At 38.3% G+C, this 19,381-nt stretch overlaps 1 protein-coding gene across 1 annotated transcript in view; it reads left to right on the forward strand.

The window, feature by feature from the left end:
* Positions 1 to 19,381, forward strand: part of FRMPD4 (FERM and PDZ domain containing 4) — a 303,831-nt gene that overhangs the window by 258,374 nt on the left and 26,076 nt on the right. Inside the window, exon 5 of the mRNA XM_061988547.1 lies at positions 13,509 to 13,554. Within this exon, the coding sequence (XP_061844531.1) occupies positions 13,509 to 13,554 (46 nt within the window). The remainder of the gene's footprint in view (positions 1 to 13,508; positions 13,555 to 19,381) is intronic.

Consider the following 19,381-nt stretch of genomic DNA (forward strand, 5'->3'; position numbering starts at 1 on the left):
TTTCCTTTGCATGATAAATCCTGTTACGTTGCCTTTGAGAACTGAATTTTAATGCGCGTCCTTGGAACAAGGAATTTATTCTTGCACATATAGATCATTGTCAATGTGTACAAATGAAGAAGATAAGACTTTTGAAGCTTTTTTTGATGCTTATCTCATGATTGCAGCCGAAGTGAGGGATATCTGTGATGCCAAATGAATTTATCAACTTGCTTTAAATGAAAGTTCACAACATACTAATGATGAAATAGAAGAAAAGAATGAAATGTTCACCCAAGAGAAAACAGCAAACCCCTAAGGCTGATCTTCACAGGAGTGGTTTTGTATAAAGGAAACCTTGATATCACATACTTTTTGAACTTTGTGTAGTTGTTCTGTTTGCTTATATGGATATATTTTTATGCAGCCTACTTGAGTTAATTCAGACTACAAGAGCTAGCTCTGCAGTGTCCCAAGCCAGACAGTGGATTTGAGGTGCTTAAAAGTCTATGTGCAGCTCACAGAGCAGCCTGCTGCTCTACTTGTACGTGTGACAGGCCAGGGTCATTTTTGAACAATAAAATTACTCCCATACCTGATTGCAGATTCACCTCTACAAGCTCCAGCTGTTTTAAATTGTGCCTTTAGCCCAAACTAGTTGCCTGTGGCCATGCTGAAGATGAGAGAAACTATTTGCAGCTGTCCTTCTCATTACAGAAATCATCAAGAAAAGTACTTGAAGCTGTGGTACCACATGCCATTTAGACAGCTCGAGGTGAATTTCACTGCTAAAGTCCTGCTAGGATGGGTGCCGGGGGTAGTTGGCCCTTCTGGTTGAACTTAGTCTCTCAGCTGCAGTTTCTCACTTCAGTCCATTTGCAATTCACAGGTGAACATATCTGCACTCCATCCCAGAATCCTACCAGCACTGAGCACAGCTCAGAGGAGATGGTTATTGACAGTTTGATTCAGAGCTGCAGCCAGAGGCAGCAGCAGTGGTGTGCCTTCACCTCTGTGGTATAATGACTTGTGCCTGCTTAAGACAACTGCTTGCTTAAGTGTTTTGTGTCCAGGGCAGTCCCAGGGCAGTCTCTGTGTCACGGTATGACATGCTTTCTACACAGCACTGTCAGTCTCCAGCCCCAGCAGGCCCTCCAGTCTCCATGCCTGGCAGTCAGCCCCAGCAGGCGCTGCCATCTGCGGTGGGGCTTGTCATTCTCTGGGGGAACACAAGTACCTTGTCAAGCCACAGGGGCTGTAAATCTCGCTGGAAAAAATACAGGTATGCTGGATTAATTATTTAGAAAATACCTAAAAAATGAATTAAGCATGTTGCATGAAGTCAATCTTTTCTTTTTTCCTCCTATACCAATATATATCTTCCCTCCTACTACCTTCTGGCTGCAGCTATGTGGTGAGTTATGTACTTGCCTCCTCCGTGAACAGCTTCCCTCCTCCCCCTCACTGTTTTCCTAAAGTGCAGAGAGACATTTCTCTGTCCTTCTCGTCAGTCCTGACTGTTACCCACAGCTTCTAAGGAGCAAGTGAGGACAATGACAAAACTGGTTAATTTTTACTTGTGCTTTGCTGCAGCGCAGAGGGTGGCCGTGCTGCAGAGGTGGTGGGCTGAGGGCTGGCTTGAATGCAGCATGTGTGTACAAATCATATCCCCGAGTGAACTTTAATCTGGCTGATATGGATAACGAGGCACTGACTTGGCTCTGCAAATATGGATGTTGTTCAGGGGGTTATAACTGGTATTGAAGAGAGCAGCACTGTATTTTTACTGCTGTTGTTATCCATCATTTCTAGGCTAAAACTCACATTGGTGTATCAGACTGCACTGCAATTATGTCTTCATTGTCTGTGCAGAGAGAATGCAACTGTTCAGGATTTTATGCTTGGTTTGTATCTACACAGTAATTTTCTCTTCCCCTTTTGAAATATTTCTTTTCCCCCTATACTTTGAAATATTTATGCATTTATCAAGGAAGGATATCTGCCCAATTGTAGCTTAAGTTTTGTCTTAAGGACCACATTTATGTACAACATACATTTGCATTGTAACTTTTCAGTGAGACTTGTATTAGTGATTCTTTGTCCCAAGGAAAATGTAAAACAAATCATGTACTTCTAGTAATACAAAAGGGGAAAAGCATAAAAGGATATAACAGTGTACATACATTATTAACCAACGTAACTGTTTAGATGTATTAAATAAAGTTAACAATATTATTTGGAAAGGTTGGACAACGCTTTAAGTAGAACAGATTTGTAAAGTCCTATCTTATTGATTTTAGCACAATAAATAAATACATTCTTTAAACATAGAGAGACGAAGTTCTGAATTTTAAACGTTCTGGATATATGGTATATATTCATGTCAGGACTTTTTAATAACTAATGCAATTTAACAGAAGCAAGTGCTTAATTGACTGGCAACAATTCTGCCTCAATTTCACCTTATATCAGTCTACATCTTAATTATATTAAATAATGTGTGGAGACACATATATGGCAAAACCGTTTTCACCTTGGGACTGCTACTTCCTGAATTGCTGTGCCACGTGCATAGTGGCTTAAGAACAGTAGCCTCTTTGGCTGCCCATCCAAATGACTATTAAATCACATTTGCCATCAATTATACTGCTTCAGTGGCACATGGATATGTCCTTGGCATCTGACCAACCAATTTTCTATTCAAGACTCAGTAAGCAAAAATCATTCTTCATTAGTCTCTGCAGCTCCATCAATTGTCTAACCTTGCAGATATAATAATGATCCTAATAAAGCCACCGACCACTGAAACTTTTCTTAATGACAGATTGAATCATCTTGTTTTGTTTGGACATTTATTTCTTAAAACTATTCCCGTCAGTCTTTAATTATTTAGAATGTAATAATAGCAATGAAATCCATAACAAAGAAGAGAAATACTCTTAGATTGGATCAGACAGTCTGGTTCCAAAAAGCAGATAAGACTTAAAAGCAAAAATAATAGTGTTCAGGTACCTGAAAGAAAAATACCATTTACTCTTTCAATGGATGTGCTTCTCTTAACGAACAATAATAAAGCCAATAATATTGAACCAAGAACAATATATAATATAGTGCTTGAAAATACAATATTCTTTCATATTTCAACAGCTTTATCACATTTCTGAATGCATTTTCCTCCTTTTAATTTCTTTGCCTTTATTGGCTGGATTACTCAGAGGTAAGATATTTTCTATGAAGGGTGTCTGACACAAAATAGCCCTATGTGAGTGTTATGAATTATTAATAAAAACTCATATAACTCTCTAACACAAGATGTTCCTAAAACATTTAACATTTAATCAGCAAAATTTATCTGATGTTCTACTTTTTGAAAAGCATTAAGGAACAGAAAAAAATGAATAACTCAAGGAGTGAAGGATGTGTGTACAACTGGCTGACCTTTCATTGCTACGTACACAGTGCCCTAACCTGAAAGTAAAAATGCCAGACCATACAGATTATGAATAGCAGTTTTAATGATTCCTAATGCTTCAGTACAAATGAAATGATAATGAAAATTATACTTAATTTTTCATATAATAAAAATATCTCTAAGATTTTCTCCATTTTAGTGATCTTTCCTCCTCTAGAATACATAACTCCCATGGATCTCTTCAATGGTCTTACTGATACAGGTGTCACTCCTTTACAGTTTGTGACATCTTCAACTATCCTTTATTTCACTTCCTGATTTCAAATTAAAAATGTTATTTTAGAGCATATGATTTTCCTGTTTCTCATTAAGTAACAACAAATTTATAGCAGTGTTTATTTTAATCCATTGCTGTAATTATTTATTCAAAATATTTGGCATTAGGTAATGCATTTTAATGTATTACTCTTTTTATTGATCTCTTAATTGCCATGCTATCTAGATGGTCCAAACTGTGCAAAATGCTGCACCAGCACACTCTCTGTCCAAAAAAAGTCCACCTATGACAAAAATCAGAGTAGGGAGAGGCTATTGGAAGAGTAGAAGACTAGTGAAGCAATATTTCCACTATATTAATATCCATATATTACAGAATCACAGAATAGTGAGGATTGGAAAGGACCTCTAGAGATCATCTAGTCCAACCCCATGCTAAAACAGGTTCCTCTCGATCAAATCACACAAGAACATGTCTAGGCAGATTTTGAAATCCTCCGGAGAAGGAGACTCCGCACCCTCCCTGGGCAGCCTGTGCCAGGGCTTCCTCACATGAAAGAAGTTTCTCTTTGTGTTCAAATGGAACTTTCTGTCTTCCAGCTTGTGGCCATTACACCCTGTCCTGTCACTGAGTGCTACAGAAAGAAGACTTACCCCATCCTCTTGACACCCGCCCTATAGGTAGTTGTAGGCTTTGATACGATCCCCCTCAGTGTTCTCTTCTCCAGGTTAAACTGCCTAACTTCTATTATGACTTGGCAGGCAAAGAAGAGCTGCTCTAGAGGCAGGGTTTCATTGTGGAAGACAGCATCATTGCTTTGCCTACTGCCAGAAGATGCTGTGACCATCACAGCAAATGCACTTCACTTCCTTTCATGTCATTGTGGCCATAATAAGTTGCTTATCAGTCCAACTTTGGTTTCATGGTTTATGGTAGCAGAGCTGATCTTTGCTTATTCAATCACCAGTACAATTTTAATCCGGACACGTAGTTACATTTCTGAGAAATTAGCCCTTAGATGTTCCATGAAGTTTTTTTTACTCCTGTGCTAATTTTATGGCATTTGCTAAAAGAAAGACAATATACGATCCTGTATAAGGTCTATTTTATTGAAGTTTCTGATCATGCTACTACTGATAGACACTAGTCACACACTGCTCCAGAGCTGTACAGTGCACAGCAACACATGTTTCAGTCTGGGACTGGAAGCCCAGTTTAATGTATTGTCAAACCTTCACCATAACTGTTGGTCTTTTGCTACTGATTTCTTTCCCTGATGCTGTCTTACTATTTAGAGAATGAGTATTTCTTTTTCATTCTTTTTCCCCATTGTCAAGCTGTCCTCATCTAAAGCAAGCTGGTCTGCCACTTACAATGAAGTAGCCCAGCATCAATGAAATGAAAACTTTCTTTTCCCATGGGACATGAGAGCTCTAGTGCAGCCAGACTATAGAAAAAAAATATTAAGTAAAGGGATAATTGTTAGTAATGTAGTGTCAGCAAAAAACAGACATGAAAAAGAAACCGTTAGAAGAGGGTATTTCTTTCCTAACTGAAAATTTGCATTCTACTTCTCTGAAAGAAAAAAAAACCCAAACAAACAAAAACCAATATTCATTATGTGAATATTAGAGTTACATTTCCTCTCTGAAATGTCCTTTCAATCACTAGATCGTATTATTAATCTCTTTTTTGCACTGAGAGAATGAATTGTATAACACCAGTTTTCAGGGTTTCAGAAGTTACCTCATCATTTCCTTCAGTCCTTTCGTTTTTTTGTCTGTTTCCACTGTTAAGTAAAAATTAAAGTGTCAATTGACTACATCAAGATGTCTAAGTAACTTCTGGAAATTCAGTAGAGGACAAGGAAACTTCTAATCTACTTCAGATAGTGTAGAGGAACATGTAGGTCCTGTACAGAAAAGCACTCAAAGTGTTGTAGTCCTTTTCTTTCCATTTCCCAGGTAAATGAACTCTGAATCTAGTTTGAACGTGCAGATATATTTACAAAAATTTAGAAAATGGAAAGAATGTTGTACTCTCAGTTAGCATTTTTCAAATTAGATTTTGATGTGACCATGAATGCAAATGTAACAGTCACAATGACTCTGTTTTTGAAGGTTGGAGTTAAGGAATGATGGAGTAATTGGAATAGATTTCATAATCATTGCTAGGTTTCCAGTGGCTGCACCAGATAATTGGTTCATGCCACTATTTCAAAGCATAATCTTTCATTGGGTTGGATTTTGTGGAGCAGTTAAAATTTATCATACTGTGCATTTTATTTTGTACTCTTGGTATTCTGGTACAGTCTGAGTTCCTGGAAGTCCTCAAGTAAGTGTTTTGGTGATCCCAAGTTAATCGCATGGGTTTAACATACCTGAGTAGTGTGTACAGTGGGCAGCCATTGTGTGTCTGCCAGCTTCTGCACATGGGCAGCTGCAGAGTGGGAAAACAGAGTTGCCCTTCACTCACTCAGAAACCGTGTCTGAAAGGACTCACTCAAGAAGAGGTCCACAGAAATGCCATTTAAAAGTCATCACAGTGTGATGAAGCAACACAGTCTGACAAACACAGGAGAGACATTTTCAGGAGAGTGGAACTGCCCATACTATGGTGAGACCACCTTGTTCTGTAAATATTTAACTTTGATAGTGTTGAATAACACCTCCATAACACCATTCCTAAAGATATCTCAACAATAGACTTCTTGGGACTCGCTTATATTGCGTCTTCTTCATTACACTTTGAGAATTAACTTTTCCTCAGAGCTTCTGAGACTTTGGTGGTTAATGATAGGAAAACTAGCACTGAAATGTTGGCCTGGATGAATGACCTGAGAGACCAATATTATTCTGTTTTATCTGTCTTTGATCCTTTAAAACTAATGTGCAGAAAGTCTAATTAGAAGAGGACAGCTGAACAATTAATTAATAGGGGAGTAAGCGCTACATTTTTCTCCTTGTCAGTATGGCATCTTCATGCAGCGTGAAGTAATTTATGCTGTGATTGTGCAAGCAGTAGCATGCTAACAGTCAGACTTGGTGAAGGTCTCAATCCATCAGATATACTTGCCTGCCCATCTGGCTCTTGGTTTTCACAGTGGCCAGAATGAGCAAATACTGATTCTGTTGGAGTAGACAACTCCAGTGTTAGTAACTCCTAATATGTCCTTGACTCTGTCTTCAGGTTTAACCCCAGGTTCTCCTAGGGACTGAGGGAGACCATCATGGATCTGTGTAAGTAGGAAGTGGTTGCCTAAGGAAGGTGGCCCATTCAATTTAGAGTTCTCTGCATATTGCTGATTATTTGCACTCCAGAATTAATTGAAGACTGATGTAGTAAGAAGGAGCTGGTGAGACACTGGTATAGGACTGCTGCTAACGTGCAGCAGTTAGCAGCAGAACATTGCTGTTGATATCCAAGGAGCCTTACCAAGGCACTCTTGCACAGTGTGTACAGGCAGGTATTTGTTGTTTGACTAATGTTTTGGTAACTCGGTTACAGAGATTGTAGCCTTAAAATTGAGAATATAAAGAACTGGATGACTTTGAGTATTTGTGTGGAGAAGGATTGTTTTGACTAGAAGTAGATATAGGTTTTCATAAAGCACAGAAATTCAAGAACTGTTTATTGGTAGGGCTCACCTGGTCACAGTGCTAATAAAGGAGAAAACTGAGGGAATTTGGTATATATAAAAGCTTGACAGATGGACAGCCTTAGAGACCGCGAGGCTTTTTTATTCTCAAAGCTCTTAGTGCAGAGGCATCTGAAATGGCATCTCATCTGTGAAAGCCCACCAGTATGCCACAGCCTTGATCTGAAGGGACCACTTCTATCGGAGGAATGAGTATAATTCAGCCTGCAGACACTCTTGCTTCTTGGCCCCTTTCAGAGTCTGCCAACACGGGTTCCAATTAATGCCAGCTGCAGACTGCGACAATTTTAAAGATTGACTTTCACACCATACTAGACCTTTAAAAAAAAAAAGAAGAGCATTTATATAAAACACAATTTGCTTTGACAGTAATTTTCTGTATGCTATTATTGAAGTTATTTATGTTCAAATCAGAGTATGTTTTCTCTCAGCTCTGTTTCTGCTGCTCTTTGATCTTGTGGTGCAGTAATAATCCCATGCTTATATCTTTTATACTTTATGTGGCAGTAGTCATTTCAAGTACATATTACTTGCACAGCTTTTAGGGCTCAGACATTTGAGCAGGAATCCTGTAAAATTCCCAGATTCTTCTACGTCTTGCTTCTGCCACTGCAAGTCGTCACATATTTAATGTCAGATAAATTTTAAGGACCTCATGAAGCAGCAGGCTATTCAAATTAAACTGTAGGGTTCAGGAGTTCACAAGTTTAAGTTGCTTGGATGCAAAGAGTATTTCACAGCATTGACAGGGAGGCTAAGGGCAGGTAATAACATTAACAGTGGTGGAAGAAGCAGCCACCAGCATTCCAAGTGTATAGATCCTCCTACCTTCTGATACCAGGGATTTCAGCATACCTTCCCTATCTCCAAAAATAAGACTTGAACACCATATTCTTTGTGTTTTCAGCTCATGTATTCATGTTTGCACAGTGCTGCTTCTCCTGCGATGAAAACAGCTTTGGGGAAAGGTATAACCTTCTGAAAACATCTCTCCCCATGTCCCTCAGCATTGTTTGATGGGTGTCAATGAATATCAAGTTTATCCTCTAGCTTGCCAAGGTTCCCCATGTCCACTCAGGCAGATTGGCAGGGCCGCAGGCACAGTGAGGGGGACTGCATGGTAACAGCAGAGGGTGAGGGAACACTGGGTTAAGCTGGGTCCATTCTGTCCCACTGAGGTGAATCCAGACAACATGTCCGGCTCTGGAAATAAATCTAGGTGGTTCTTTGGGGCAAAATGTTCTTTTCCACAGGAATTATTGCTCCTGATAAAAATCCACAGAAGTGAATTTTGAAGCTTCCCTACGTGGAAATAACTACAGTAGAACAGACTTTATGTAAAAATGTACATACAGTTCAAGTCAAAGTGATCCTTTTGAAATAATTCAAACTGTACTACAATAGAGTGACTTTGCAAACTCTTTGCTCATTATTACTTCCTTAATCTTCATAACAGTGAAACACATTCAAATACTGAATGATTTTTTTCTAGCCTAGATGCTAGGATTTGAAGATGAATTCCACTTTCCCTAGCTTTGAATTGGGCATTTGAAGCAAGCTGTTACATTTTGTGGTTGTTTTTTCACAAATTTCCATTTCCTTACTTGAAAAGTGTAGTGAGAAGCATACTGCAAATTGTGGCATCACACTCCATAATTGTGACATTCAGACCATCAGTTCTCATCAATAGTGAGACTCAAAGTGAAACAGAGGATCCTGAAATGGCAGAGAACAAAGCGTTTCAAAACAAGAGTTTCAGAATTTGATAGGTACTATGGGTGAAACAGTGAGCAGTAAATTTTGGTTAAGAGGAAGACTTTTCTTAATTGCATTCCTTGTAAGTGATATTATTTATCAATTCCTAATTCTTTTACCTTCACTGTGAGAGAAACCTAGTACTTTTCTAGTATGTTAAATTGCTAAAAGCTTTTAAAGTAGCAGAAACAATAATTTTCCATCCTTGGATGAATGAGTACAAGTAATATATATGCTTTCTCTATATTCATATGCTGAATTTGCTGCAGGATGCGTACAAAGAACAGAACCACTTATTCCTTATGACTTCTTTACTGGGAGTCCCCTTTCATCCCTCATCTGCCCTTGCATCGCTTTCTCTCTTCCAGCAAGGAGGCAGAAGGGAAGCAGTGATTTCCAGATGCAAGTTCACAGATTAAGTCTATAGCTTGCATTGTAGCTGAATGTTAATGCCTCATGTAGCCCAAGATACTTAGCAATACAACGTTAACATTTACAATGCTCTGTAATTTGAATCTTGAACCATCTATATTCTCTCCTTGTTACAGCCTATGTAGCTGTAAGGAGTAGGGAGAACAGACAAATATAATCAGCATGCCCAGCATAGGGAAGGACAGAGAGAAATGAATCACTGACATTCCCATCAGAGTTTTCAGATTTTAGCTTTGTTCTCAACCATATGATTTTATAATGTCAGGAAATGAAACAAGCATGATGATATTTTATTGTGATGCTGGTAAGATGGCAGAGCACCCAAAATGTCCACAGCTGTTGTCCAAGCCTGGAGCTGTAAATGTTTTGTTTTGAGATTCTGTGATTCTGTGAGTGACTAAAAGAGTATGTAGAATTAAAAGAGAAATAATTAGGTTGTGATTAAGTGAATATTGTGAAAGGTAATAAAATATCTGTAATATATATTCTTTTTTTTTTTTACGTTATTCACATTCTCAAAAGAGCAAGATCTTTCAGGGAGGACATAAGACTGCAATGTTTTTTTTAGCCTTTGCCAGTTGTTTAAAAGAAGCAGTTCACATTTAAGTGTGGTGATGTACCTAGTATATGTAATCTAATCCAAACTCTTTATGGGTTCTACTGTCACATGTGGACTTAATATGTACTCAGACATTAAAGCTATAAAACTTATGGATGACAGTACACAGTGATCCCATTGGTATTCTGTTCCTGTGTTATATACAATATGTGGAACTATTGACCATCTCCAGTGCTGTGAAAAGTTTATCATTTAAATATATAGAATTTGCTAACACTATTGGAAGTAGGAAGTGATGTGCTGTGTTTCAGAGTTTTGTCATTGTGAGTTGAGAAGGTTTTAAAACAAGCGGTGGAGTTGTGACTGAGTATTGCAGATCAAGAACCTCCTGATTAAATATTTATTTCTTTTGTAACTGTGTTGTGTTTTGTATGCAGCATGTGTTTTATAGAAAGCTTTTTTTCACTAAGGATGATGGGACTGTGTGGTGCTTGACACCTGCTTTATGCATGTATAACATGCTTGGATCCAGATACTCTAAATGGCCTTATTGTAGTCTCAAAGGTTGAATGAATGGTGCGATGTCTAGCATCCTTCCAATGCAAGAGAGGATCCTCTAAGAAAGTATTGTCCCCAGAATAAATCTTCTGACTTTTTTGTTTGAAAGGACTCCTGTTAGTCTAGGAAGAATCTTGCCTATACTGGCACCTGGACAGGTACAATCCAAGAATAATGAAGAGCTGAAAAACATTTCCAGGAGAAACCGATTATCAGTTTAAAGACAACTCTCTAAGATAGCTGGACCACAGGAGGTAGGAGTGATGGTAATATTATATTGCTTGAGAAACTGTGTAGAAAGTAATTGAAGAGGTCATTTGGGCATGGAGTAGTTATCCTAGGGTTGCAGTAGTCAAAAACTGTGGACCTTTCTGTCTACTTGTATGCCTAGGTTAATATAGCAGCGACAAATTGGGTAGATGTGAGTAGTATAGATATGACTCTGAGATTCTCGAAATAAATTACATTTCTTATCATACATTTTCAGAGTCCCAAAAAGGTGGGTAGGTAGAACAGAAAAAAAGTAGAGGGAATGCTGTTGATAGACAAAACAGACTGGAGGTTGCTTTTTTTGTTGCCTTTTTTTTTTTTAAGCTATAAACTCTTTAAGAATAACAATGGAGAAAAATAACAAATAATTGTGGAAATTTCCAAAGCTGTAACTTACAGATCTTGAAAATGAACTAGAAATTTTCAGAAATATGAACACTGTAAATGAAGACTGTGTCATGATCGAATAAATAATTTCTAGAGTTTATTGCAATGAAAAGTAATTGTGAGAAATGCCTTAAGTAGTTATAATTGTATCTAAAGGGGATAAAATTATGCTGGTTTATGGCAAAGTATTTAATTTTCACCACATGTAACTCCTCATTAATTTTTTTAAAACTTTCTAACAATTTTATTCCCGTTGTTCCAAGCACACACAAGCAACCAAAGCCTTCAGTCCCTCCTTTCGAAAAGTCTACGTATATTTTTTTAGTGTCATGATAAAAATTTCTAAGAAGGGGAGTTAAAATTGAAGGTCAACAAATTTTTCTTCAGTTAGGGGATGTTGCTCATTGCATGACTGATGTCAACTATTGTTGCTATCCTAGTTTGCCTTCAGAGATGTGTTGCCTTCATCAAGTGTCCTTCTAGACCAGTTTTCTGAACAGGCTTTCAGTCTGTCCTCTGTCTTCTTTTCTTTTTGGCTTTTTAAGTTGCCTATCTGTGTTGTGAATATGTATGTAAGGTGACACTGTATAAGACCAATAAAGTGTGATTTCTTTTACTTAGTTCTGTTGAACAGGTCAGGCATGCCGAATCAGTTGCTTTTCAATTAGACACGCAATAAATCACATAAATAAACAATTAATTGTGTTTGAAAGTAGTAAAACCAACAGAAAATCAACTCTGTCTCAACAACTGACCTTTTCTGATAATGCCCTCAACAGCCATCTGATCAACTGTGATATGAGATACTGTCTCTGTCTTTTCTTCCTTGTTCTTCACTTTACCCTTAATTTTCCCCAATAATCCACCACCTCCATCTGCCCAAAAATGGCCAAAATCTACATTTGTTACTTTTCTAGACCATTTGATCATGTCAAGATTCCTAATAATTTCTTATTTATTGTGTGAATTATTTGGGATTTTGTAGAGTTGGTTATATATTTTCCATTTACTGATTTAATGCTAAGGAAGAGCTGTTTAATCTTAAAGTAAAACCTTTCTTTAGAAACCTTTTAAAACCAGAAGAATTCTAATGAGAGCATTTGCCAAATATTAATCTTTTTCCACCTTTTTTAAAAGGTGAGCTAGAGAAGAAATGGGTCCTCATTTTTGTTTTGAAAACACAATTCTGTCTTCAGACAAATTTGGCATTAAGTGTAGAAGAGAGTTGTAGTTTAACCCCAGCCAACAATGAAACAACACACAGCTGTTCACTCCCTTCCCCACAGTAGGATGGGGCAGAGAATCAGAAGGGTAAAAGTGAGAGACCTCGTGGGCTGAAATAAAGACAGTTTAATAGATAAAGCAAAAGCTGTGCATGCAAGCAAAGCAAAAGAAGGAATTCATTCCCTGCTTCCCATGGGCAGGCAGATGTTGAGCCATCTCCAGGACAGCAGGGCTCCGGCATGCATAGTGGTGACTTGGGAAGACAAACACCGTCATCCCGAATGTTCCCCCTTCTTCTGTCTTCCCCCAGCTTTCTGTTGCTGAGCATGATGACCCATGGTGTGAGATAACCCTTTGGTCAATCAGGGTCGGCTGTCCAGGCTTCTTTTGTGCATCCCTAGCCCCCTCAGTGGTGGGGTGAGCTGAGGAGCAGAAAAGGCCATGACTCTGTGCAAGCACTGCTCAGCAACAACAAAAACTTCCTTGTGTTATCAGCATTGTTTGAAGCACTTGTGTTATTAAAGCACTGTTGTGCTGTGTATCAGAACAAATCCAAAACAACAAACCCCATACTAGCCTCTGTGACAAAAATTAACTCGATCCCAGCCAAAACCAGAGTAAAGATGGTATAAAAAGAGACTTGCATTTTAAAGTAGGTGAAAAAACATAGTAGATGCTAAACTGATGGGATTAATCAACTGTTATTCCATTCTTGCTGGAGAAAACCATCATTGCAGCATGCAGATCTCTCTGATGAAGCAAACATTTCATTCTATAAACTGTAAAGTTAAGTCAATTCAGTAAGTGTGGAAAAGTCTTATTTTTTAATATCCATTGTTTTGACATATTATTCACCTCTGTAATTCTGTGCTCCGTGATTGTAATAAACATTTTGCCATATCGCTGCAGTTTTCTCCATTAAAAAGAAAAGCTGTATATCTGTAGTGAGCAAAAGTGTCAACCTTTACTGATTTTACTTTTTTTTCTCTTTTTATAGAAGCTGCAAAGAATCAATCCTCCTTACTGTTGTTCAACCTTACCCTGTAAGTATCATCAGTGTTTTCTGAATTAGTTTCCTAGCAACATAGTGGGGAGGTGGGGGTTCTGCCTAAATTCTGTCTGTGTCTCTACCTCATTTATGCAATAAAAAGAAATAAGTGAGGTGAGGGGTGTGTCTCTTAAAGGTATTGTTAAAGACTGCATTACTGCATCCTGTGCTCAAAGACTGTATTAGCAAGTTAAATAATAACAGTACCGTTAAACTCATACCAGGTCGTTATGTAGGGCAAAACTCTGAGTTCTGCTTCAATTTGTGATCTGTTGAAACTCCTGAGTTTTTCTTGATTCTGCCTCAATTCCACATTGTTACACTACTATATCAAACCAGCTGTACCTTATGCAAGGGAAGGCTGTGTCTGCATCTCCTGCGCAGGGCATGTGGACACGAAGCAAGAGAACAGTCAGTCAGATTGCATGAGGCTGACTTGAAGGGACTGGGAGAAACTGAAGCCCACCCTAGAGCTGACTAATGTGAAGTGCCTTTGCACCTCACTCACCAGTTTGTGGGAGTGGGTTCATGATCTGTGAGATTAATCCTATCTCCCATGAAAAAAGAAAGAAGCCAAGCCAGGGGAGGAAGCACAGCTCTCTTTGCACAGCTGTGTGTGGCTTGCAGACTGCTGAGAGGCTTCAGCCATGCATCAGGAGTGTTTCAGATTTGACAGATCTTTTCAACTCCCTGTTAGCTAGCCTGATACACAACAGTTTTGACTAACAAGATATAATTGCATCCTTTTCACACAGAAAGAGGTGAGATGGATTTGACACAAAGATGTGAAAACAAGTTCATCTGATGTAGCTGACCAAACATACAGCTTGCAATTGCAATGTGACCAGTCTTGTGTGGCTTTGTAGTACTCATTAGTCTTTCTGGCTAGTTTAGAGATGGCCATGTAGTTGTGCCCTTGTACCCTTTCTAGAAGCCAGTCTGCACTGCAAAAAAAAATGGGGGAAAAGCATACATTCTGCAGCAAAATCAGGCAGGTGCTGCTGCGCTGCAGCAAAACCACTGGCAGGAAGAAGATCTGAGATCTGATCAACATCATCCCCCTTAAATGAAAATGCAGGTATGATGTGACTAAATAAAGAAACCACCTAACCACTTTTAAAGCTTGCTGGATTACACCTAGTGGTTTTGATCACAGGGAGTATATATAATATGGAGGAAATGAAATCCTCACCCATATGCCTTTTTTTGCTGATTGCCTTGTTTTGTCCATTACAGACCTTATTCTTTTCATGTCAGGTGAAGAAAGGGCACATGCTTTAGTGCAGGTGTGCATAGCCCTTAGAAATGGCTGACAAAGTATGGTATTACACGTCTGTAAGATGTTCTGGCCTGTTACCACTGTGCTGCTGATGTGATAGCAAGCCTATCTGTACTGAACATATGGGAAGCTGAAAACCAAACTAACCATGTGCACAATGTTGAATGAGAGATCTTACAGCACAGATGTGGTCCTCCTCCAGCCTTTGACTTGGAGAAGGAAAGTCATAGTCTTTGAGTCCAAGCCCTATTAGAGGCCTGAGAAGGCAGAATCTGCTCCTCTCATTACATAACACCAAAAGCTAATCCGTAACTAAACTACCTAAGAATGTCACTGAGCTAGGAAATAACACTGAAACCCTTGTCTGTCCCACCAGCCATTTGGGCTAATGTGCCCATCTTATACATGTATTTGCATTACCCCACTCTGGCCATGTCTATCAGAGTCCCCGAGCTTTACCTCAACAGACAAACACACGTGTTTTTGTGGGTAATAGACATTTTATCTCATGTAGGCATGAAGATGGTCTCTCCAAAAATGTCCACAGAGTAGTTAGAAGATGCAATTGATGTATGCATATCAGTACTAGCTTTAATTGACCCATTTCTATCCCAAAGTCAGGATACTTCAGTTGGGAAAGCCTTAACTGGAGAACTGTTGCACCCTGAAGATCTTCTCTGGTTTATGCACTCTTACTGTACTTCTCTATCTGTCCAGACCAGGGTCATGTTGACTCATAGCGTCCTTCCCTTATCACTTTAACACCCAAGTTTTCCTGTAGTGGAAACAAAGGTGTGCATAGAGCTGGGGAGCAGTTGGGATGCTGCCAGTGTGTGCATCCAAGTTTGAGCTGTGAAGCAGTGCAGAGTCCTTCAGTTTATACAAACCCCAAGATGCGAAGTCTCCTGAGGACTCCTGAGATGCCTTGAACATCTAGCCTATGATGTCCCTCAAACTGCTGCAATGTTACTGTCAGTAGTGCCTGAGCCTGTTAGGTAACAACCCTCTCAGTTCTGTCATTCTGGGTGTTTCTGTACTCTGTGTACTTGTCCTGGTCTTCTGTGCAGGAGGTCCTCTGGCAAACACATTTTGTTTTGCAGTTTAGAAACAATACTTACATCTTCAAAAATTACAACGCACATATGTTTTCTCCTTTAATTTTGCCTCCTTCATTTTTCCTTTTACTATTTTGACCATAAAACTGGAAGGATAAAGTAGAAGCCAGACAAAGGAAAAGTAAGAGCTTTTAAATAAAGACAGATCTTATTCCTCATTCTTGGCAGAAATGCATCTTTACAAGCACTTCATCAATCTCTCTTCTTGATGGTGAACCTTTTTCTTTCTATCGTTGAATGAAAAATATCTGCCAGGATGGATTACAACAGTGCTCTTTTTTTTTTTTTTTTTTACTTTGCACTATTTAGAGTGTGTTTTATTTTCATGCTTTCAAGTAACTGTCCTTTACAATTGCAAATAACATAGACATAATCTAGATTTATACTATTCTGTAGTTCCCTTACTACTTTTTGAAAGCTTTTGCGGATCATTTTTGCTTAAGGAGTGCATTCAGTTTTGTTTAATGCTTAAAGTCATTAAAATTTCATTTTAATTATGACCAAACCAAAGCATTAGGCTTTTTCTTTCCATCAGTCTACAAATCTCTGATAGGTTTGTATCACCACTGCTGTTAAGGTCACAGAACAGCTAAAGCAGTTGAAGCAGTTCAAAGTTTTTATTTTTCTGTATGGCATTTGATTTTCATTTCTGACCATTTTATTCTGCAACTGAACCATCATTCAAATTGTTGCCTTATTAAGTTTTAAGTGTTACTCAAATCAAATAACTTGCATGTTTTGGTATCTGTTCAGGTTTTATGCGTAGCGATCTTTTGATAGGCTTCTTTCATGATAAATCTCTTAAGCTCCTTGGAAGTAGTCCAGACTCAACTGAGATCTGTGGCAATTTTGTTGTGCATGAGTTCAACAACAGGAAAAGGATAAGATCTTTTTCTGATTTGAAAGAGATGCTTCTTGTTATAACACAGTTATATGTCTGAGACACAACATTTGCAGAAGAACTACAATAAATAATACTTATTTATGGATTGCAATGATTGTAGCAAAAATCTTATTTAGAATCTCACAGTATTTTTCATGCTGCTTTGACTTCTGGAGTCATGTAATGACAGCAACTACTGTATCTAGACTTGTGGTTGTAAAGCAGGATATGAAAAAGAAACAAGTTTATTCCGAAGACTTAAAAATCTGAAATGCAAAAGACTACCAAGATGAAGTTTTAGAAATCATTTGGAAGTCAGACATGAGCATTTTTCACAAGATTATTTTTGACTGGTTTACATTGTGAAATTGGTATAGAAATGATGGCTTTTTTTCTTGGAATGTGCACATTTTTTGCAGTCTATCCCAAGGAATGTGTAACTTCCACATCAGTGGTCAGTTCCACACATAGCTCTATTCATACACAGGAGAAGATCAAGGTGTGGTTTATGACAAACTTGCCATCACTGTGTGGCTTCCTGGAGGTGCTAACTGGTCCATGGTCACTGTCCAACCACTTTTTGCTGCTTGAAGCTGCTTTCTCTCATGTCAAATTTGTACTGTGCAGCTTTTCTTCTTCCATCTGTGTGTGGTACAAATCCCAGTGAGCGTTTTTGCTCCTGGCCTTTCTTCCTGGTGGCTTTCTTTTAGGCTATATGGACTTTACTGGAGTGCAGTTGTAAGATACACAATTTTTTCATCAGGGAAGACTGTGAAAAAATTAGGCATGGAACTTCCATGTTATATGTTTAAGCTAAGTCTAAAAGAGCTTCTCAGCCTTCACCTTGTCCACTGTTTTCTCCATGTGGTTCTTCCCCAACCACCCCCAGTTTCCATTAGGTCTCTTTTCCCTCCCACCTCAGAGGCATTATGATTCATACAGTCCTTCAGTTGTTCTTTTTAATCTGGGTGTGTATGGGATGAAGGTTTCTTTTCATTCCCAAACATCCTCTACCTTGCAGAGTTGTAGAGCTGACAGTAGCACAGAGCAGCTGACGTTTTTGGTACTTGTCTGCATTTGATTAAAAGCAGTCACCTATGTATGAGAGGTAATTGTGAAAGTGAAGAAGGAATCTATGAATGCAGAGGTCTGAACTGTGGAGAGGAAGAATCTCGAAAGGAGAGGATTTTATGGAGGACCTCTATGTTTAATACATGCAGAGACATATGGCCCAGGCCCATACAGTCATGAGATGAGCTGCAATGTCTGCATGTTCCACAAAGTCTGAACCTGACCTGTGATTTCACTCATGAATTTTGGACAATCACAGTAAACTAGGCTGTCATTTGGTGTAGATGGAATGAATTGGAATTTCTCAATGCCTTACTTTAAAAGTAAGGTTTGGCTATTCCCCACCTTACAGGTACATGTTATACATAAATGGCACTAATGATCAGACTGTGATCATCATCTAAATGTAATAAAATATAAATAATGCAAATAGTAAAATATAATTTTCTATGATAGATCACCAACTTTTAAGAGATGACCCAAATCTGACCACTATTTCAGCAATTAAATTTGTGCCAAGAATTTAACAAAGAAATACTCTTGTTGATGATCTCCCAGTGACCTGTGGTTATAACAAGTTGTGGAATAATAAAACTCCACATTATTACTTCCATGTCCCTACCTGCTCTTCTACGATGCTCTTATGAGCCAGTGTAATTCTTTCAACCCCACTCACAACTATGAATGGCAGCATTTACTTTGCCTTTGGGTATTATGTACTGTTCCACTTAATAAATTTAATTCTTCCTCTTATTCACATTTTATTTGCTTGCTAAATTTTGTGTCATATAATTGCCTTTAGGGATATATCAAAAAGTCAACACATTTTTGTGGTCATGCAGTTTTTCCTTATTTCCTGTTTCATATGAAAGTAATGACTAATTTTAAGTAACAAGCTTAAAATTGATTGCATAAATACAATCGACTATTTAAAACGATGGTATTTCTTTCTGATTTTGACACTTAACTGTCACAGAGCAAGTTTTCTTTTCACATTGTAACTGTCTCATAGTCCTATGTTATTTCGTTTCTTTATGGTAGCTCAGTACTACAGTATGGTCTTCTAAATGCTAAATTCTTATTTTTCATGAGCATGAGTAAAAGTTGTGTTGTTGCAGCACCTCTGCTGGCAAGAGCTCTTAAAAGGGCTTTTGCAAAAAATACACTGTATTTCCCTTGGAATCTCCTCCAAATTATCATTTACCTGCAAAAGCCAACAAAGTACTAGACATTCTTTCATTGAAAACCGGTTTCCTTCAAAATGGAGGACGTTGTTTATAAGATCAATTAAAAAATTACTTGCTATAATGATGCTGACAAAAATAGGATCTAGTTTTGAAACAGAATCACAGAATCACAGAGATTCTGTCCAGAAACATCCAGAAAGTGAGAAAAATGTGTTCCAGAAAGCCTCCTCTTGTTATAGTGATCTCTCATGTTTTGACCCTACAGATGGGATTCCAGTTGATTGCAG

The sequence above is a fragment of the Colius striatus genome, chromosome 1 (genome assembly GCF_028858725.1).
Source record: "Colius striatus isolate bColStr4 chromosome 1, bColStr4.1.hap1, whole genome shotgun sequence".
NCBI lineage: Eukaryota > Metazoa > Chordata > Aves > Coliiformes > Coliidae > Colius > Colius striatus.